General features: G+C 40.9%; 1 protein-coding gene across 4 annotated transcripts in view; it reads left to right on the plus strand.

Moving 5' to 3' along the window:
* Window positions 1–21,567, plus strand: part of LOC109515834 (glutamate receptor 3-like) — a 111,783-nt gene extending 90,216 nt beyond the window's left edge. Inside the window, exons 13-16 of one of the 4 annotated variants that reach the window (XM_019869867.1) lie at window positions 9,932–10,179; window positions 10,943–11,057; window positions 18,051–18,298; window positions 20,027–21,567. In XM_019869867.1, the coding sequence (XP_019725426.1) occupies window positions 9,932–10,179; window positions 10,943–11,057; window positions 18,051–18,296 (609 nt within the window). In that variant the 3' untranslated portion in view covers window positions 18,297–18,298; window positions 20,027–21,567. Of the gene's footprint in view, window positions 1–9,931; window positions 10,180–10,942; window positions 11,058–16,808; window positions 18,299–20,026 lie in introns of those variants that run through there. The other 3 variants (XM_019869866.1, XM_019869869.1, XM_019869868.1) reach the window with 3 other exon arrangements.
* Window positions 21,568–22,484: the final 917 nt, after the last annotated feature.

Genomic DNA, 22,484 nt, shown 5'->3' on the forward strand with positions numbered 1-22,484 from the left:
TCAAAAAACATTCGTTTTTCTTACATAAAGGAAAACTTACCTTTGTGTAAAACTCTAAAAGGACATTGGGAAAAGAATGTTTCTCACAAAGACATGCTTGGCAAAAACATGCACACCTTGTGAATGCGGCAACTCGCAAAAGAACACTTCCCAATGACTGCTTCTTTCATCCGAGATGCTGCAGCTACATATGAGGTGTATTTTTTTTATCTACAAGATGACGGATGCCAATTATAGATTAGGTGCCCAACCTGACAATGGCGACACAACGGGCTCTTGGAATCCCTGAGAAGTGGTCGTCGGTTTTTCCCAGGTTCTGCGGAATGGGTGTCCTACTTACAACCCGGCGTTCAAACAGAAAATGACATGTGTGAACTGCTATTCTGAGTGACTTTTAATTAAAGCTGCAGAGGCTTGACATGAAAAAAAAAAATACCCGCTGCATTAATGAGATCCATACGGCATCCGCCAGCTGGAAATTTCTGTGTCCCAAACTTATCATATGATGCCAAGTCTATGAGATCCTGTGCTTGAATTTTTGATGATTTCACCTGTCTTATCCAGAAACATTTTTTTGACAAGTTGAGGTAGCTCACTATTACTGTTTATAAGATGAAGGAGCAAAAAGATGAAGGGGACTTGTGTTTATATTCACACAGGGATAGAGTCGATATCCCCAAATCCTTTCACTACTGTAAATAAAACCGACAAGAATAGCGAGTCTACCCGCCAGTTGACTGAATAGCCTCAAGAGTCTCAAGTCTCTTCCAACTAATTGCTTCCAAGGACTATCCCAACAGGTTTGGGCCCTTCTTCTCATTGCTTTCCCACATAGACTGTGGGGTATAGCTACGTGTTCTGTGCGGGTAGTTTTGATTCACCATGAGTGGTTTGCTTAGGAAAACACCCTCATGTAGATGTCATTGGCTTTGCAGGCTCACACTGACAGGGTATGGACACAATGGATAGAGAAAGTCTACACGCCACTGTTCAAATGCACATTTTTGTTTTATGAAAACATGAGACCAAGATAAATAATTTGCACAAACCGTTAATGTGACTCATTTCAGAAAGGCTTAAAGAATTTCAAGAGAGGAAGCTTGTGCACATTTCTAACTTAAAACTGGGGATGTGGCTCTGTTCAGACATAACCAATCAAATTTAAGCTAATGTTAAATGGGAGTTAACACACCGGCTAACATTTAAAGTGCCTCTCATTACGCCTCCCCTCCCCAAAAAAATGCAGCTTTTCCAGTAGGCTTTTCCTGTCTTTGTTGTAATCATATCTCACAGCACAAGCCATGATCTGCAGAGAGCATTTGACGCATTCATCAGAAAGATTAAAATTGGTCAAAGATCTTAGGCAGAAGGGTGCATTTCTGAAGCGTTTGACTTCCCCTTTCAAAAATATTATTTTAGATGAGCTGTTTAGAAGTAGGTCACATTAAGAGTGGAAAAGTTTTTAAATGATTTGCCTGGCCCTTTTTTTTTATTTTATATAAATATTAAAAAAAGTGGCATTTGAACAGGGGCGTGTACACTTTTTATAATCACTGTGTACACATTCTGTATCTTAATGCTGTTGTCAGCTTGGCAGAAATTGAATTCAAATATGATTTTGAAACATGTCTGGTCCGATCTGGGGGCATGTGATTCCATTTGTGGTTTTATTACTGTTTAGTCTGATATGAACCATTCCAAAATATGCCACGTGGGAGCAAGAAATCAGACTTGAGTCATCCAAACCATGCAAAGTAACTCCAGCTATGATTAGCCTATCACACAGCTTGGGTGAGTTGTGTTTTGAAACGCACATCCAAATCGAAGGTGGGTCATAATGGTGGCTTCAATGATATATTGAAGCCAGTGCTTAATTACGTGAAAAAATAGGAAGAGCCCATCAGAGACCGTTGATGCACCTCATTTAACAGCATGACCATGAAAAGAGGATAATGACTGACTGAATAAGCATGGAGCCTTGCTGGCCCCGCAAAGAATTTTACATTCAAGTCTCAACGGCAAGAGCCATGTATCTTTCTGATGTGCAGGTGTGATGAAGATGGAACAGCAGCTTGTGTGCAGTCACCAATGCATTTTCACCACGCATAAAAATCTATTTCACGTCTCAGGTATTGTGAAGCAGACATTTGAGCTTCTGCGTGGTCCAACACAAGGTTTAATGAGTAGATTTTCTCAGCGGAGCGAGCCAGCTTCTGGCCAGAGTTGCATGAAGAGGAGACAATTTATTCCAGGAATCCTGAGGCTGCTCTGCAATCACGTCGGCACTTTGCAACACAACTCTCTGGGTCCTTGTCAACTTGTTTTTCTAGAGAGTATTGACTGATGGAGCTTCTCTAAAGAATACAGCTTGTTTGCATAGAAGAGGGCTTTATCAAAAGCAATGATAGATGACCGTGAGATAGGCATAGCCTCTGGCAAAGCTTTGTCCTCAGGGACAAACTTCAAAAATGTGTCAGTCTGAGTTCGGGATGTAGCATGATACAAGTACATTCCTCAGAGCCTGCACTTGTATTCCTTCGGACAAAGGTAATCCAGGAAGAATATTGAATGAAAGCAGTGGTATGACCGCTATGCAATGAAGGAGTAGGAGGGCAAGGTTGTCAACGCGTTTTGACAGGTATGCAGTAGAGGGCATTAGGGTGAGGCCGGAATGAAGGCAGACCGCCATGCCAATACAAACCTCTCATTTAAAAAGCTAATAAATTAATAAAAATACAAACAGCCAGTAATCCAGTCATGGGGATGAAGAGTTGGAACCAATATTGACGAAACTGTTGTTTAGAATCAACAGGGCAGGTGCTTTTTTGACTGTGCACTTAAATAACTGTTCCTCTGTTATATTCAGGCTTCTAGGACGTCTTGGCCTGGCAAAACATTCAAAATATACAGCTACGAGTGGCACTCCTCTCTTTGTAGATTGATTTCAAAATGTGAACACAGGATGGGGAACTCAAACTGTAGATAAGAGGTCCCCTTTGTTCAGTTGTTGTGAACCTCAACCACGTTTTGGTCCATCATGTACACTCATTAGCCGAATGCCTTAAGTTGAATGCCTCCAAGGTTAAACGATTGTGCATGTGACCAAAGCCTTCAGGAGGGGAAATATGAATTAAAGAATACAAACCTCTCATTGTTGGAATTACCGTCATGTGCGTTTTTGTCAGCATTTTGCTCAAGACCTCCACGAATCTCACCTTGTGTTTTAAACTGCTTGACTCCTTCCACGTTTGTTCACAATTAGGGCGCGCATATGTCATGTAAAACACCTTTAATTACCGTATTTTCCACACTGTAAGGCGCACTTAAAAGCAATTTTCTCAAGAGCCGACAGTGCGCCTTATAATCTGATGCACCTTATATATGGATCAATATTCTGATATCTTGGACGTAGTATGTTAAATTTTCTGTAAAGCGCCTAGTTACAGCTGCAGCAGTTGTGAAACTCCATGTAAATAAAGCTCTTATTTTGTATTGTATTCCCTTTAGCGTAGCGTGGATGCATAACGCAACCGTAGCCACTATTGTGGCTTCTATTCTATGTGCCTTATAACGCGGTGTGCCCTGTAGATGAAAACAGTTTTTAAAAAGGCCATTCATTGAAGGTGCGCCTTTTACTGCGGAGCGCCTTATAGTGTTACGGTGCGGGGGTGGTGGAGGACCCTAAAAAACAGGCAAGAGGGAGGAGCAGGGTGAATTTGACAAAATGTACTAATCAAACACTGAGAAAACCAAATCCAAAACAATCAAAGTCCTGAAAAAAACAAGAATTCAAAGTAACAACAAAACCCATGGCATAAGCAAAAAATATGATAAGATAAGATAAGAAAACCTTTATTAGTCTCGCAATGGAGAAATTCCCAATTCACAGCAGCAAAGTTATGAATGGAAGAAGTAGAACAACAAAATATAGGAGCTGCTGGAATGTGGTAAACACAAAACAACGGAAGCAGCGACAGCAACAGAAACACAACAATGACCCGACACCAAGTGGTCGGGCCGAGAGTCCTTTGAACAAAAAAAAAAAAAAAAACCGACTAATGACATGATGACCAACAGGTGTACCGCTGTAGGAAGAGCCCTACATCGCCACCTGTTGGTCCCAAACAAATCAGCCGTGACACATAGTGCAGAAACTACAGTACATACTGTATGTACAGTCAAACCTTGGTTTTCGAACGTCTCTGTTCTGGACCAAATCGGTTTTCGACCAAAAATTTCGAGTTTTTTATGCCTCGGATTACGACCGAAAATCGGTTCTCGACCAAACTAAGCAAACCTGACGATGTCACTCGACTCCCCTCGGCTTCCGGTTCTCGACCAAACTGAGTGCACTTGAAGGCGCCACTCGACTCCTCTCAACTTCCTTACACGAGGAAGTGACGCTTCTTCGGGTAGACGAAGAAGTGACGCCTCCATTGTGAGCAGACGTGTTCAATAAAGATAAAAAAAAAAAAAAAGAAAGAGCGTCCATTGTGAGCAGATGTGTTCAATAAAGATTAAAAAAAAGAAAGCGCCCTTTGTGAGCAGACGTGTTCACTTTAGATAAAAAAAAAAGCAGACGTGTTTGTTGAGATCTATGCAAATTGGACTCTTATTTCTGCATGGCACCAAAGAAAGCAAGTGGAAGTAGTAAAACTGGTGAAAAAAAGAGGAAAAAGTGCGCAAAACTATTGAATTTAAGAAAGATCTGATCGTGAAATATGAATCAGGTGTACGTGTGTCTGTGTTGGCTAAGGAGTTCGGCATGCCGAAATCAGCAGCATGCTAAAAAGGAAAGACCATCATAAAGTCAGTGATGTGGCTAAAGGATCTTGTGTGTTTAGCAAACAAAGGCCACAAATATTAGAGGAAGTGGAGAAACGTTTGCTTATTTTCATAAATGAGAATCAGCTAGCAGGGGACAGTCTGAGCCAAGATACGATTTGTGGCAAAGCAAGACAATTGTATGGAGAGTTAATAAAAAAAGGATCCTAGCATCTCTCCTGAAGAGTTTGATTTTAAAGCAAGCAGAGGATGGTTCGAAAAGTTGAGGAAAAGAAGTGGAATACACTCCGTGATTCGTCATGGTGAGGCAGCCAGTTCAGACAAGGAAGCTGCCGAAAAGTTTAAAGTTGAGATTGAAAATCTCATCAAGGCTGAGGAATATCTTCTCCAGCAAACTTTTAATATGGTCGAGACTGGACTTGTGTGGATAAAGCGGTTCAGAAAATGGATGGAGGGATGTTACCTCGTACCGTAGCGTAGGATTTCAGACAGAGCGTCCATAGTTACAGCCATTACTTTAGGGTTTATAAATTCAAGGTGTAAAAGAATGCATTGTCACGATGAGAGAGAGAGAGACAGAGACAGAGACAGAGACAGATAGATAGCTCAGCGCTTTGTTGTTTTAAGCTATTTGCCTGGTGAGTAGATATAAATTTCGACACTATTGGACGAGAAAGTCTTCCCCGCTCCTATCGGACCGCAACACTTACATGAATCGCTGTTTATTCCAAAATGACTCCCACTGCTCAGAGAGAGGCACTTTTGGCAGCAATTAGTTTAGCACACCATCCTAAAACTGAATAATGTTTGCGGCTTGTTACTCGTGTCCCCAAGTTGGCAAAACAATGCATTCATGAATAGGATCAATAAGAAAACAATACAATACAATACATGCTGAACAATTGTGAAGACATACTCTGCACGCATCTGCTTTGGGTCAAAACTTATTTTCTGGCTGTGGCACTGAGAAAATCAAAACAAACTTGGGTAATTTGCGGCACTTTGAAAAAAAGTCCCCTGGGACTCGCTTGTCAGAGTCCTTTTTACATCAAGGTAATGGTTTATATGACGCCTACTGAAGTACAAGAGGCGTGTATTAGGAGGAGGACGACATTCAGCCAGCACACGTTTCTTTGCAGTCTCAATATACTTTTTCCAATTGGCTTGTCTTTAATGTTAAATTACATGCTTCAACATGGCAATTATGGAATATAATGGTGAATTATACACGATTACATTGTAAAGAGGATGTGAGGATATCAAGGTATCACAGGAATAGTACATGGGTGGAACTTGACCCATTGTTGAGTTCAAAATCCTTAATCAAACACCCTCGGGTATTCTCCTCGTACTCTTCACTCGCTTTGATTTCCCTTTTGAACAGCCCTGTTGAGACTTTAGTTGCCGTGCAATCAGCCTATTTAGATTTTGGTCGTGCCTCTTCCCCGCTCTGATATTGATGAATTGACTTCATAAAGCACTGAGACAGCACACTCTGTCGTCAGTAATCAATGCCCAGATCCATTCTTTTCTCTTCATTTGAGGAGGCGTTGGAGCTCCTCTGCAGCCGAGCAGAGGAGCCTGCAGTCTTTGGGGAAATTGTCCTCTAAACTAGTGTCCTTTCAAGTGCTGTTTGACACATGTAAATTGTCAGCTCATGTAACGGGATTGGCAGCAAAAACATCCCATCCAACTCCAAGGCCTCCTCCCATCCATCATCTTTGCATTAAAGCTAACTGTCCCGACCGACTTGAAGCCTTTCCATTTTCGCGGGCGCAACATTCATCATGCAAGCTTTTTTTAATTTGGGTTATGCTGCTGTCTCATCTCATCCTTACCCGTGGCCTGATGCTCTATGACAAATGCCGACATATTACATCGAGACAGAAAAGCACTCTCCTCAGGCCAAGGTTAATGCATTTGTTTCTTCATAGAGATGCATTAGAGATGAATATGTTGTTGTTCAGGGGGCTTGTTGGGACACTTGATGAGTCTGGTCTGGATGGCGCATGGTGACAAAGCTCTGTGTGATTGCTAAATCATCCTAGTTTATATTCTGTTCAACTTCATTACCTGAGATTTACAGGACCAGTTCTTTCCACGCTGGGCTAATGACTTTTTAACTCGGGTCAGAATAACGATTATCATCAAGACAGTTTTTTTGGCTGGGGTGGTGAGGTAGTGGGCAGGTCCTTGCATTTCACCAGAGTATGTTTTCAACAGTGCATGAAGCGAAATATTTGTAAATTGAGTCAGTAAGCAGCAAAGAACACCTTGCGAGCACATTAAAGTACATGACAAAGCTGTAGGAGAAACCTGTAAGAGGGGTCACCTGTGAACAGGATCTTGCAAATATCTAATGCCACTTTTTGCATGTTTCTTTTTTGTTTGTGTGTGATTAGTTTTTGACAACTAATCACTTGAAAAACAATTTGGCATAATATGTACTGTATCTCAAATTTTCAGAGGCATTCCTGCTGCAATATCTTCTCTACTATCCATGGTCCATCCAAAGGACTACACCTTTGTCAGTAAACCACGGGAGGAGTGTGACTCAGGATTATAATCGTTTGGGGGATTTCATTTGAGTTTTTTGTTTTTTAATTCATGTGGTATTTTTTTGGGGGGGGGGATGTTTGTTTTTATTAGTTTTTATTTCATTTTTTGAAAATGCTTCCCTTTAGTTTGGTATTAGTTTTAGTATTGGGTTTAGTTTTGTTTTTAATACATGGCGTATTTGTCGATTGCACGATGAAAAAAAAGCCCCTAAGTATTGTGTAATAAAGTCAACTACAATTCTCAAACAATTGACCTTCCTTTTGTCACTAAGAATGTACAGTAATAGCGAAATAAAGCGCATTTATGATATTGACAAAGACACAAACGAAGGACCCCTGATACACACTGCTGAGTTTCATGCAGCTAGTGTGGAATCTATTTGGTGATTGCATATGAGTGTGAATGGTTGTCTGTCTCATGCGGGCATGCAACGAGAGATGTTAGAGTGAAAGCGGCGCACAGCCACTGCTGCACCTCTTGAGCTCTGGGGTTGCGGATAATGCTTTTCTCTAGGGCCATGCCTTGTGGACATTTTTTGTCTGCAGCAGTAACTTACCTATGTCCTCTGTTTCCAAAGACCAAATAGATGAGGCTAAGATTTGTTGTGGTTGTAACTCTTTTTCTGGAGTTGCCATGATTTCAACTTTGAAAGCCATTCTATTTAACGGTAGATGTGATGACATACATATTTAGGATTGAATACAATTTGATACGTATTCTGTAGTGCATAAATTAACCAAAAAGAGTGCCACTTTTCCGACAAAAGCACCTGTTCCATACTTATAACCAATCAATACTTAAAAGGTCAGGGAAAGTGAAACATCATCAGTATGGCACATTCTCGTTTTGTGTCGTTTGAAATTTTGTCCAAAATAGTATCATTACTCAACTCGGCCTAGTTTTAAATCTACAGTAGCATGACCAGCTATATCAGGGGTATCGAGCGTACAGCCCGCGGTCTGCAAATAGGTTTAATCCGCCCCACGGCATGGTTTTGTAAAGTGTAAAAACATAATCGGACCTGAGCGACGAATTAGCCGGCTGTTATCGGCGGACGTCTAAATAAATAGCCAAATTGTATGCAAGTATTTTTGTTTCATGTGACACTATACCAAAGGTTTGAAGACTGTAATAGTAAACTTGTATTAAGGTCCGGTTTCCGGTCCTGTTTGTCAAGTGGTTGAACTAACTTCCTACAGGCAGTGTTCAAAGGAGCGTGGGAAGTTGTACTAGGAATTGCCCTATAGTTCACTGTATTTAAACAAAGAAAACAATCAAAAGTTGTTGTTTTTTGGTCATATTCCATCATTTTAGTGGTGCGGCTCACTTGGGAATAGATGTGTGGCCCCTGAGCTAAAAAAAAGTTTGACATCCCTCCGTTATGTAATCATTAAAATACCTTGACCAAAGCACCATTGACTTCCTATAAAGCCATTATTTGAGTTTCTTCCGGATTTTCCACAGTACAGCTTCTCAACGACTGAAGTGGCGTAGTCCCCAGCTCTTCCACTGATTAGCCTCGTTATCTGCAGATTAAAGCTCTTATAGTTGGCAGCGGTTGTTGTTTTTTTTTTGTTTTGTTTTATTTTGTTTTTCCGATTGATAGAGTATTAGAGTGACACTGGAGCTTTTGAACACATCGGATGAACGTGTCTAGATTTGGTGTGACCAGCATGTTTTTTTTTTTTTTTTTTTTAGCTTTGTTATGAGTAAACATGGAGTATTTTGTGAGAATAATGGTCAGGATACTAATCAGTTCACAGTATTCCAGACAGATGTCCTTTCCCCAACAGCTTGTCCACACTCCGCTCCTGAAGCATTTGGTTGCTTTGATTGATCGATTGCCAGTTATAGTAAATGATCCAATGTTGTCAATTCTCTCCGTCTTGAAAGTACTGTACATATATTTTTAAATTGGATATAGTGAGGAGTACAACCTATGAAGTCTTGGCTTGCTCGTGGCCAGCCACGTACCAGCATCTGTTCAAAGTGTGAAACACCTTTTGCCAAAATAAATCCAGCTCCATTGAATAATTTAATTGATGCTTATTATAGATAGCGCTCGACACCCTCAGTATTTGCCGGCTGACTAATCCTGACCCAAGGCACTTGGAAGATTCTCATCTGAGTAAGTCTGTGACGGGCTGCCTGGTGAATGAGTAACCAGCCTTCTCCTATGCTCACATTACTCCTTCCGCAATTGGGATGATACAGAGATTTACAAATCCAATTCCTGCATTCAGAACACTCGAAATGTCGGTTTGCATGATCAGTAATGTTGCACATATGAGGGTGATAGACAGTCGAGCAAACTAAAATAGCAACAAGCCAGGGAGGTCTTTCATCGGGGCAAATGGATTTTGTCAATTCTTGTGCTTTGTGATCATGCTAAAATCCAACAGGAGATTTTTCGGAAGTATTTCAAGATATCGCGGTGGTTTTGTTCAAGGGTGTCTTTTAATACTTCTTCATGCCATTTTCAATCGAGTGATCATAAAGCTCAAAATGCCCACAAAATCCATCATGGCTAACTCATGATTGTTATGTTCCTGAACCTCGTTCTTCTCTTGTGTTCTTTTCCACACAGCGATCCAAAATAGCCGTCTATGAGAAGATGTGGTCATACATGAAATCAGCCGAACCCTCGGTGTTTGTTAAGACCACACCAGATGGCGTGGCCCGGGTACGCAAGTCAAAGGGCAAGTTCGCCTTTCTCCTCGAGTCCACCATGAACGAGTACATAGAGCAGCGGAAGCCCTGCGACACCATGAAAGTGGGCGGGAACCTCGACTCCAAAGGCTACGGAGTGGCGACGCCCAAAGGCTCAGCATTAAGGTGGGTGGAATAATATAACAATATCCTCCATGTTGTTATAGTATTCCACCTACCCTGATGCCCCCTGTTTTCATTCTCTTCTCATCTTCTCCTTGTTTTTTTTTTTTTAATGGACACAGAGGTAACGGTAGTATGCTTTTCAATGCACTTGGAGACAAAAAGGGTTGTTTTTTTTTTCTGCCATCATTGTCTTTTCAAGGATTTTTCTACATGTGCTAGCGTTGTTATTGCAAATCAAATCCAGACGATAGAGTTAAGGCGAAGAATCATTCCATGTCTCTTTATGTCTTCCTCCCCCCACCCCCAACCATCTCTCCTTCCATCCTACCTGACTGTTGTGTTGTCACTTTTAATTTAACGGTTCAATAGTTTTTCAATTTAGCCTTTTAAAAGCTGTGCTGTCACTTGTGACAAATGTTAATTGCATGATGTTTGTTGTTGTTACTTCTCTTCTCAATGACAAGTGTCCCCATCCCGCACACTTCAGTTCTAAACTACGTAACCCCTCTTGCCACCTTTCCAAGATTTAACACTGTCTTTACCTTAAGTGAGCCTCTCTTATCTCTCCGTATTCCTGAAATTCCGAAACCGCAATTTGTCCTTTCCCAGAACATTCTGCTTAACAGATTCTTTGCGTAAGTCCCTGCTACAGCGGTAGCCTCTCTACCCTGACCTATCACAGTGCTTGGTACACCCATTACTTTGCATTAGATTTCTCACGGACCTGTGCATTTTCTTACAAGTTATGTTTTATCGTTTCAAGAAATGCTGTTAACCTGGCAGTTTTAAAACTGAATGAGCAAGGCCTCTTGGACAAATTGAAAAACAAATGGTGGTACGACAAGGGAGAGTGCGGCAGCGGGGGAGGTGACTCCAAGGTCAGCCTCGATGTCACCACAATCGGGTACTGCAGTGCAGAGTAATCGGCAAGGCTGTTACAGCAACCCAACCAGAACCGAACCAAATGCCCGCCACGAACAACCTGCTGCTGCCCTTTGGCACGTCACCAAATTGACGGATGGTCTGACCAGACGGTTTAGCGCCCCAGCTCAAACAAAGGAGCCCTGCTTAGCAAACAGGAGATTAGTGACAACCAGTGAATATGAATCAAATTACGACGTGAATAATCTGCCCTGCAGTTATGAAAGTTTGGCGGTCTTTATTCATGCTTACAGATCTGCATGGCAGCTCATCTCATCCGGGACATTCGGCCCATCTCGCCTTCTGGAAATGCAATGAGTCACCTAAATGTGATTTATCATCAACCTGCTACACCTCGATTCTTATTCCTGGAAGTTGTAAACATTTCTAGTACCGGGGTATATGTTTTCAAATCCGGGGAAAGTTCGCTCTTCTTTGATTGCACCCTCAGCTGAATGCATGTCTTCTGAAGCCAGTGGGATCACTCGTTCCCAGTGGCAAAATGGTTTCATGGAGGCCATCGGCAGAGCAAGGGGAACAGCGGCGTCTTGAGGGGACTAAGCATTGCACATTGCAACGTGAGAATTCTAATTAACATTTCAAAGCTTGTGATTTGTTTTTAATGTATCATCTGATAAACAAACACAAAAAACCCCACACCTCCGGTCCAATTCCACTATTGAGCTCATTAATAACCCAACATTGACCCTTTTGTTCACACCCTCCCCTCTTCTTCTGTGGCTAAATGATGAACGATTTTCCCATAATGGAAGCTAATGGCGCAAGTATTAAGCCCCGCTCAACCATGAAAACTAAGTATAACATTACTCAGATGATGTGCAATTGTATAGCGCTATTTTCTCTGCATTACATATGGGACAGCTGTATTACAGTCTTAACATTGCAGGTCACTGTAAAGACAAATGATGCTGTCACCTCTAATGGGATGATGTAGGTCAGGGAATTGGTTAGATTATATGCAATCCAAAATCCTCTGTGAAACACACTGTTAATGTTATTTATCATGAACTGGCCTTGGCCACAATTAGCAGTTAAGCAGGAGTCGATCTGTCTTGAAGGCAGTGGTGATGCTTTTTACTGAGTGCCAGCCTGGACTACAGAGATTATGTCAATGGAAAGTCAATTGAGATTTGTTGTCATGGAGACCACACACAGCCCTGATGTCCCACTATGTGCTGCGGCTTCTTTTAACTCTTAAAACATGATGGATAGATAAAGGATAACACCCATATGAACACCCCTAATAAATGCATGTTTTTGGAATGTGGGAGGAAATGGGAGTACCTGGAGAAAACCCACGCAGGCACAGGGAGAACATACAAACCCCACACAGTAAGGAATCGAACCCTGCACGGCCGCACTGTGAGGCCGACATGCTAACCAGTCGACCACCGGGCTGCCCATCTCTCTCTCTCTCTCTCTCTCTCTCCCCCCTCTCCTCTCCTCTCCTCCTCTCTCTCTCTCTCTCTCTCTCTCTCTCTCTGAGATGTGTTATGCAAAATTAGGCATATGTCATGGAGATTAGTTTTGAGTTGTTGACATTTTTTTTCTCCAAAAATACCCTCTTTAAGGTCTTTATTTTCCCAGCTGTCTAAAGGTTAAAAATGTAGTCGAGGTTCATGAAAATAAGTGATTAATAGACATCGGTAATGAAGCAAACTAGTGCTTGTTTCCAGTATGCTCGCGTGTCTCGGTCACGTGCCTCGAACATCAGTTCACAAATGATTTATAGCAACCAATTGTAGTCGAAATACACCATAATGTGACCCCAATATAAAATCGAACAGAAGACAGATGGACAGACGGTCAGTAGGTTAACCCTTACCTCATAGCATCGCGGAAGCAAATCTCGTCATGATCCGGACACCGGCAAATGTTTGAAATCCAATTATGGTTAATGGTCAGTTGCAGGACCTCTCTCGTTAACGAGTTTATTTCTACATTTAATTTAATTCTTTCATGCACCACAACAAGTAATGTCACAATCACAAAGCCGCTAAATTCTCCTCAGTTTACATGCCACCAGTTGAGAGTGAGGAGTCGGTTTTTCCTTTGATATGTTTTTTTTAATGTTATAATGTCATGTAAATAATGTAATGTTTTGATCACTCCTTGATGTTGTCATTTCACGCAAATTATTATGACATATCACTTTGTCAGTGATGAGCAGATTGCTACGTGGGAGAGATCTAACGCCACAAATTAACACTTTATGCCGTTTTAAGTGGGAGGAATATAAAATCAACTAGGAACACTGTTCACCCAGCACGCAGACATATTTGGAGTAATGTGTAAATATTGGACAGTATGTATAAAGTGTTCCTTAAGTATTACGTTAGGAAAAAAATGGGTTGAACCATCAAATCATTATTTTCTTTATGTGGCCAAATGCATTTGAAATATTAAATCCATGATAAAATATCAATAAATCAGTGTCACAGGCCACACCAAAAGGCAAATAATCTTGTGACGCCAAATTGAAAAAGATGGCGCTTCAGGAAATGAATTGTGAGCTTAATGGGATCATCAAAGTTGTTTTGGGGTTGAGACCAAATCACCATTTTTGCCCTATTTTATCTGATGATAGGTCAAACTTCCTCAGATTTTAAAATCTCAGATGATGTCCTTACTTGCAATTGCAATCGACTTCCCAATGGTCTTTCAGCACTTCCTGAAAGTTTGTCTTTCATATTTTTTTCCCTAATTTACTGGTTGCTATCGTCCTTTAAAAGATGCATGTGCCAGCATAATAACTTTATTATTCTCTATAATTCATCCTGCCAACATTGAAATTGTTTGTATTATACATCATTTTACATGGATTTAAGTGTAGAATTAGAAAATATGAATATCTCAATTTCCATTTTTGGAGATGTAAGCCTGATTTTGTGAAAATGTATCTCACACACACACACATCTCTCTCCCTCTTTCTCTCTCTCTCTCTCTCTCTCTCTCTCTCTCTCTCTCTCTCTCTCTCGTTCTCTTTCCCTCTATCTATATAATAGATAGATAGATACAGATAGATATACAGTGATCCCTCGCTACTTGTCAGTTCACTTATCGCGGTTTCAATGCATCGTGGATTTTTCAAATATATTGATTAAAAAAACATTGCAAAAATGCCGCAAAAGGTCCGCAAGAGGCAGCGAAAATCAGCAAAACAGTGAGTCACAGAGCAACATACACAGTACTGCATGTTTATGTTTACTGTATTTTGCTATTTATGCACTAACCTAACCTAACATATATATATATATATCTTTCTTCTTTCTATTAGTTGTACCGGGTTCAATTCCAGGTCCGACCTCCCTGTGTGGAGTTTGCATGTTCTCCCCGGGCCTGCATGGATTTTCTCCGGGTACTCCGGTTTCCTCCCACATTCCAAAAACATGCATGGCAAGCTGATTGAACACTCTAAATTGTCCCGAGGTGTGAGTGTGATCACGGATGATTCGTCTTTGTGCGGCAACCGGTTCAGAGTGTCCCCCACCTACTGCCTGAAGACGGCAGGGATTGGCTCCGGCGCCCCCCGCGACCCTTGTGAGGGTTAGCGGATCGGAAAATGGATGGATGGATGCAATACAAAACACAAGTCAGCATTCGATATGGATGCTATCACTGTTTGCAAACTGAAGCAATGTGCGTGAACCAAAGTCAGATTTGTGCGCAAATCTTGTTTGTCAACTGATTTGTTTGTGACCAGGGTTATTCGTGAACTGAAGTTGGACTGTGATGGCAAAACAAGAATCGCCACACGATGCTTTGCAGTCTGTTTTGGAACCACATTTAATGTTTCGCATTAATGTACCGTGACAAATTGTTTTGTCCACCATGAAATTAGTACTGACTTTCCCATTGACATTGTATTGCACAGGGAATGTACCAGTTATGACTCCACTAAATAATATTGTGTTAAGAGGTTGTTGCTTTCAGATAATGCTGCTCAAACAAAAGATGTGGAAAAGGTCACGAGTAGAGAAATTGAGGTTCTTGCACAGTGAATCATGCAGAGCAACTTCAGCAGGGCCGGAAATTCGCATAATGGTACACCAAGCAGCACCATAAGTCAAAGCCAAGGTATACACTAAATTTTCTCCTCCTAAGGTTCCTTCTTGAGTCACATTTTTGCACTATTTGCTTTGCTAATGCTGCTCTGTAGCTAAGATCATTAAGTCTTTTTTGCATACTGATGAGAGCATCCTCAGGAGCCATCATGTCATCATCGATTTTTTATTTTATTTTATTTTTTGGTATTACTCTAACATGCACTCTGTGTTCGTTCGCTGGGTTGTTTAGCTTTTTCAGGAGTCATTTGAGAGGTCCGATTAAGTGTGGCTCGGAGCACTGACTTCCACATAGTGCATTACTTGCATCATGCTTATGGCTTGCGGTTTCAACAGACGCCCCCCCCCCTCTCTCTCTCTCTCTCTCTCTCTCTCTCTCTCTCTCTCTCTCTCTCTCTCTCTCTCTCTCTCTCTCTCTCTCTCTAACACACACACACACACACATACACGAACACACACACTTGCTTCTTGGCCTTCAGCACAACACAGTGGTGCAGCCGAGATGGAGTTTCAGACATGGAGCATGTTATAGGGTAATTGCATTGTTAATCAATGTCTCCACAAGCCAAAACGATGCTCGGGTCATCACAAACTGTCTCCGAGGCATACCGCGGCGTAATCTTCTCTCTGTGCATTATGCATTGCTTGGATCCCCTCAAGGGCCATTTTTCCTGCAGAGTAGTTATGTCACTCATTTATCGACGCAACGTTTTTTTCTTCCTTTTAATTTGCTTTTCACATGTTCACCGATGTGATGGAGCGGAACCACGTATGACCCATGCTTGTATGGAGTCAAACAATATGATCATGTTGACCGCAAAATACACAGCAGATGTTCAACTGTTTTGTATCAGTGAAAATTTGAGATGACAATTGTTAACTGCAATACAAGCGATAACGTACGTTATGCGGCAAATACGCAGATGCCATTGTGTATGTTGAGTGTTTAACTCATTTAGTGCCAAAATTTTTTACTTTTTTTTTAATTAAAAAAAAGTAATAATAATAATAAAATTTCATGCAGCTCCTCAGTAAGTATCAAGGCTTTGGGAATGATTTCAGAAAGATCAATGCAATTTGGTTGCGACAGCCTGAATAGTTCATCTTTGATAAGGGGATTTCTTTCTTATCTTCAATATACTGTTTTGGCCAGGTGGCTTCGATCGGCTTTGACACTGACAATTTCCATGACACAAGCATTCCAATTCACAGGATTGAATTGATACTGTGCACAGTGTCCGTTAAAAGCAAACGGCGCAACCGTTACGGTGTTTGTTAAGACAAAGCTCCTTTCTGAACTGATGTTGTTGAATTCTGGTCAGAGACTCTCAAACGGGGCGCCCCCCCAAATCACCCCACGTAGAGACGGGCGGATCGTACAATAAGTACCTGCTCGTCGCCATGGTAACAGCGTCTGCCGATTACTCAAAGCGATATGGGTAGGTCCTGGCTCTGTAGGTAAGGGTTTATTCTGAAGGTGCTAGGTAGAATGCCTGCTCTCTGTCATGTTGCCGTGGCCAGGAACCCTGCTTTATCGCTTTGTAAAATATGTAAGTAGTAAACAAGTTGAATAACATAAAATAACATGATATAATGTTATTTATGTTATTTCCCACGTGAAGAACTCCTGTAAACCTTGCAGTATTGAAACTCAGTGAACAAGGCATCTTAGACAAGCTGAAAAACAAATGGTGGTACGATAAGGGTGAATGTGGAACCAAGGACTCTGGAAGTAAGGTCAGTCGCTGCAGGTCTTTTGCACTGATTCCAAATTGCATTTTGACGTACTGTTCATACGCAAGACAAACCTCTCCCAACATGAGTCGTTCACATTATGTTAATCTGCTGCACATAATTTCTTCTTCTTTGGACCTGCCACTAACTGTAATGCGGTCTGTGGCTTGAACCAGGCACTCCTTCCCTACATTTTTTGCCACAAAACATTTTTTTTTTCTTTTAACACCACATGAATTGTGAACCTATTTTAAAAATCTGTAATGATAATCCAGTGGGGAAATGAGCATGGAGTGCCTTACAATTTCAACCGAATCACAGCAGTCGTTGACAAATGCCACTTACGCCCATTCTCACTTCATGACACTTGGACCGTTATGCTGCTGTTTCTATTTACCCAACTGCTAATGAAAATTTGATTGATTTGCGTTATTACTACTTTGCCAACCAGCTGTGTCTATTAGATTTGTTGGCCTCCTGTGGTGTGATGAATGGGCAAAGCCTCTTCAAATTTGATAACAAATGCAACTTACGCTCGCGGTTGAACTGAGGCTCGGGTGGCATGCCGCAAGAAGTCAGGGAATGTAATATACTCACCATTTAACCCTCTGAGATTCGGCTTCGAGATCGTTAGGGAGCTGCCCGATCCCTCCACGCTCAAGGGGTTAAACTGCAAATAGTAAAACCCGAACAGATTTTTCAATGACGAAGTTCGGTAGGTAAGCAGCAGCAAAATGGTTTGATTTGATCATCTTCTCTGACTGTACTGTATGACAATGTTGCCAGAAGAGTTATACGTACATGTCGCTAAGGAGACAGGGATGGTTAGAGCCGTCGACCTAAGCGACGCTGACCGGCTTCCCAACATGGTCAAGAGTAGATCAAGATTAAAGATAAAAAAAACTCCAATCATCAGCTTCTTTCTTTTTAAGGGAATGTTAATCAGATATATTGAACTGTAAACCCAAACAGACTTTCCAGGGTTGTGGCTGGTAGCTGTTAATATGACTAATCCATGAACAGTTGCACAAGTTTGACCAGATCAGATTGACTAGTCAGGCTGATTTTTTTTGTTCTGTTGCACTCGCACCACTTGGAAATGCTTAACTGTGTTCTTGACTTTCCCGCAGGACAAGACAAGCGCTCTCAGCCTAAGCAATGTGGCTGGAGTCTTCTATATTCTGGTTGGAGGGCTGGGGCTGGCCATGATGGTGGCCCTGATTGAGTTCTGTTATAAGTCACGGCAAGAAACCAAACGGCTGAAATTGGCCAAGAGTGCTCACAATTTTAAGCCAACTCCCCCAACAAACACTCAGAACTTTGCCACATACAGAGAAGGCTACAATGTATACGGAACGGAGAGTGTTAAGATTTAGAGGTATGTCGCCTCTCTTTTCCGTCCACGACGCACTGAAGGCGTCGCATCATTTAGCTTCCCGTTGTGTCTGTGACTAAATTATTCAAACGCATACGGTTCTGTGTTGTTGCTGGTTCAGATGTCATGTCGGAAGAATTCAAACACAGAAGCCCACTTAGATATAAAAACCATCGCTCTTGTTTTTTCCTTGTAAGATGGGGCCTCTGGCAAAATTGGAGGCGAAACGATTTACAGTCCAGTACCAGTTCTAAAATTCTAACCTTGCACCGTGGAAAGTCACACAAAATCCACTCGAGGGCAACTGATAGATGGCCGATTTTTGTTTGGATGTTCAAAAAAAATGCCTTTCATAATAACACCGGTCAACGATTGTTGACTACAATTTTTTCATCAGAGTTGCAAGTAAACTTTTTTTCTACATGAATTTTGATTTTTTTTTTGCGCTGATTCCTTAGTTTTCTCTTGCTTTGGGTCGACAGTGGGGAATGAAATGCTACAACAATAAACACACATATTTCTTGACTGATTCAAACCATTCCAATTTCAGTTCTGCTCCTTTCGGACATCTTTAAAACTGTTACCATTTCAAATCCCCAAATTTTGTAAATACAATTCCTAAATTAAGAGACATCTTGCACATTTCCATTTTCCAACCATTCCAAATTCAAAATATTCAGCTCATTCAGAACCATTTGTCAACTATCACATTCCCAAATCAGGAATGACATAACATATTCACTCGAGCCATTCCAATTTAAAGTCTCAGGTTCTACTTTTTTTTTTAATCATTATTACGTATTATTATTATCAATTCCACAACATCTCAGTCCAACCTCAGCTCTTCAGCATTCACCCACACTGTCGAAGGAAATCGCATTCTCTCGTTGCATATTAGAAAGCACATTGACAACAGTGCATGTGGGGTACAGATGGAGCAAACACCATTCTCACATATGATTTTTAGGGTTTCTATTTGTGGCTAGTCATCCTTCTGTGTGCGCTTGTCTGTCGAGTGACATGTTAATTATTAATGAAACAGATTGACTGCAGTAGGATTGACAATAAACAGCTCCCGTTGTATCCCAACAGCTTGGGATAGCACAGTCCCATCCTCCCATGAAACCACTAGACGTACAGCAGTTAGTCCATTGCACAAGCACTGTTAAATACACAGTTTCAATTGTTAGTTTTGCTTCTCATTGGGTTGTTTGCACACTTTGTCCAGTCATACACGGATGTGCACCAGAGCCCAGCAAAAATATTTTGGATCCTACAGCCTTATAACGATCGCTCACAGTGAACCCTCGAGAGGCTACTTGAGCTTTTACTGTGATTGCTGCTTTTCGGTCTTGAAATTGTTGTTGATATTATCAAGAATTAAGCGCCGGGAGCTAAAGTATAATGAAACCCATTGAGATAAGACTGATAATTGGATAAGAGGCAGCCCTTGACTGATTTAGTTTTTTTTAATTGAAATTGCAAACAGTGCCAAATTCACCTAAAATTCCGCATATTAATTATAATTTGTTCATGCAAGATCCGTATCTCTCTGAAACAAAAGATTAGGTGCTCACAAGACACGTGAGTCGTTTTGTTTGCACAAGTTAATATCACAGGCACGTATAATGTCTCTTTGTGTTTACTCGCTCTGATTCCGATGCATGATCATCTGACAATAATACAAAGTAATTCCCTTCATATTTGCTTTCACTTTGTATCCTGACACAGGTTTAGCAAATGTTTCCATCGTCCCGTACAAATGTGATTAAATATCTCTGAAAAGGACAAGGATGACGAGAATGGAGCCAAATCCTTTTGGGCCGGAGACTGGTACTGTATGATAATCTGCAATGACGACACGACTGGACTGGTCATGGGAAGAGCCGATTCCCCTCCTCTCAGTGCCTTATGGAGAGTCCAATCAATGCAACACATTCTCAATGATATCGCTTTTTGCTTGAAACTCACACAAAAGAGAAGAGTTGAGGGTCAGAGGGATAGTATCATATATACAGTTGAGTACATATAGAATACATGTAATGTGAGTGAATTAAAGCCATCATTTTGCAACCCTAAGCACATTTTGAAGTGCCAAAAGATGAATCTTAGATGGCGGGAGAATAATTGGTTTCTTGTAAAAGCAGATTACTCCTCATTCTCCTGCTGCCGGGTTCTCACTAGTTATATATCTCTATATATATTCAAATGTGTTCTTTCTATCGTGTCAGTGCACCGCCGGACACTGATTATGACACAATTAGATTTTTTTACTAATCCCCCTCCCCCCACTTCCTCCATTAATGGATTCATCTTCCTGAAATACCATTTGAAACAGTTCAGAGTGTGTTGTTTGTACTCTTGGTGCCACAGACACACACCACACAACCGGGTCAAGACGTGCACTTTCAATACTGCCAACTGTGTGTGTGTGCGCGCGCGTGTACGTATACGTGTCGTAAGGTTGCTCACCACCCCTAAAGTCCTCCACATTCTCTGTGACGGAAGTAGAACCAATACAATAAAAGGGAAATCAACCGTAGGTGAACTGATGAATCTAACAAAAGGATACTCGTTAAGGCTTTCAAACTGTACTATGTGGACTATCGTCCCATTTTTATTTGATTTTTTTGCACATAAGTACATTTGAAAATGAACTGTGCTTTTCACTTTGCTTTCCTTTCAAGAGCATTACATTGTTTGGTGATTTCACGTTGTAAAATAAAAAGAGATTACGAAAGGGTTGCACCAGGGCGGTTCTGCAAGCTTAGCACATGTCGATATTGCTGTAACAATTACTTTCCCAAAAAGGCTGTGATTCCATAGAATTTTTAGGATGATACTTAAATCACCAGAATCTGTGGGCAAATACTTTTTTCATGTAAGAAAATAAAAAATCATAATGTGAAGAAAACAGCTGAAATGTGTTTGGATGAACATGAACTGTTAATATTACATGACGAAAGATTGGTCTTTATTTTTCTTTGGGGGTTTTTTTCCCAGCAAAAAAAAAAAAAAATGCATGTGTTGCTTGATGAGCCCTACAAATCAAAAACTGACATTAGATTAGAAATTCAGCCCTGTTTTTTTTTTTTCACTTTTCACCTTTTTTTTTTTTTTTTTTTTGCAAGGCTCACCTTTCTGGGAGATCACCAGGCATTGTAGTGGGTAGAAAAGAGCAAGAAATGCATGCATAATTTACTGAACCTCATTAGCGAGGCAATGTACAGAGAATTTTAATACATTTTGTAAATAAAGTGTACAGAAAGGTTTTGATGTGTGTGTGTGTCCGTGTCATTCAGCAGGAAGTCTACATCAATGTGGAGTCAGCCAATCTAATTCTTTACATGTGTTCGCAAACTTCAGCTTGCTTTTTTTGGCTTAGGTCATGCCCTTGGAAAAAAATACATGCATAAATAAAACAAATCCCCTAACGTTAGATGACAAATGTACCAGATTCATGAAGATTTTGTAAATTAATTTCGAAAAACAAATTCCTCAATGCAATCCAAGTGTGTGTAAGATCATTCCTAGCTCAATAGTACACAATTAATTGGTGGAGATGACACAAAAAGTGCAACTTAGAGCAGGGGTCCGCCATCAATGGGCTGTCGCACACATTAGTTATCGGGCTGAGGAAGAAGAAACATTTATTCGTGGTGTCATTTATAATAAAAGTCCTTCCTGCACTTGTCTCTGTCGCTTTTTTCTTTTTATATGCCAGTAATGACACAAAATAACAGAGCTGAAATAAACACATTTCGTTGAATAGGAGGCAAAGTACACGGTGTAATGTGACTGGGTTCTGTTGTCGACGTAATAATGGCTCAGTGATGAATCATGTTTGTGTAACTCTCACATTGTAAAATCATCACGTTTACATTTCACAATTAAATCCGCATATTTCATCTTCCAACGGCCAATGTAGCAATCTTAACAGGTAGTTTGTAACTTTTGAATAAAGAAATTAACAGTGTCAGTTTTCAAAACTGTCCGTCTGACCTGACACTAGTACAACCGTGAATATGGTCTGTGGAATATAATAAAAAGCAGCTCTCCCGCTCCCCATCAAAACAACCGATAGTGCCAACCTTCAAGAGATTTGTTGAAACAATGGTGAAATAACCATCCCCTCCCTGAAAAAAAAATGCCTAAACCTCGTTTGCCCAAAACTGTGCATAAGCAAAGT

The sequence above is a fragment of the Hippocampus comes genome, unplaced genomic scaffold (genome assembly GCF_001891065.2).
Source record: "Hippocampus comes isolate QL1 unplaced genomic scaffold, H_comes_QL1_v1.1 scaffold9, whole genome shotgun sequence".
NCBI lineage: Eukaryota > Metazoa > Chordata > Actinopteri > Syngnathiformes > Syngnathidae > Hippocampus > Hippocampus comes.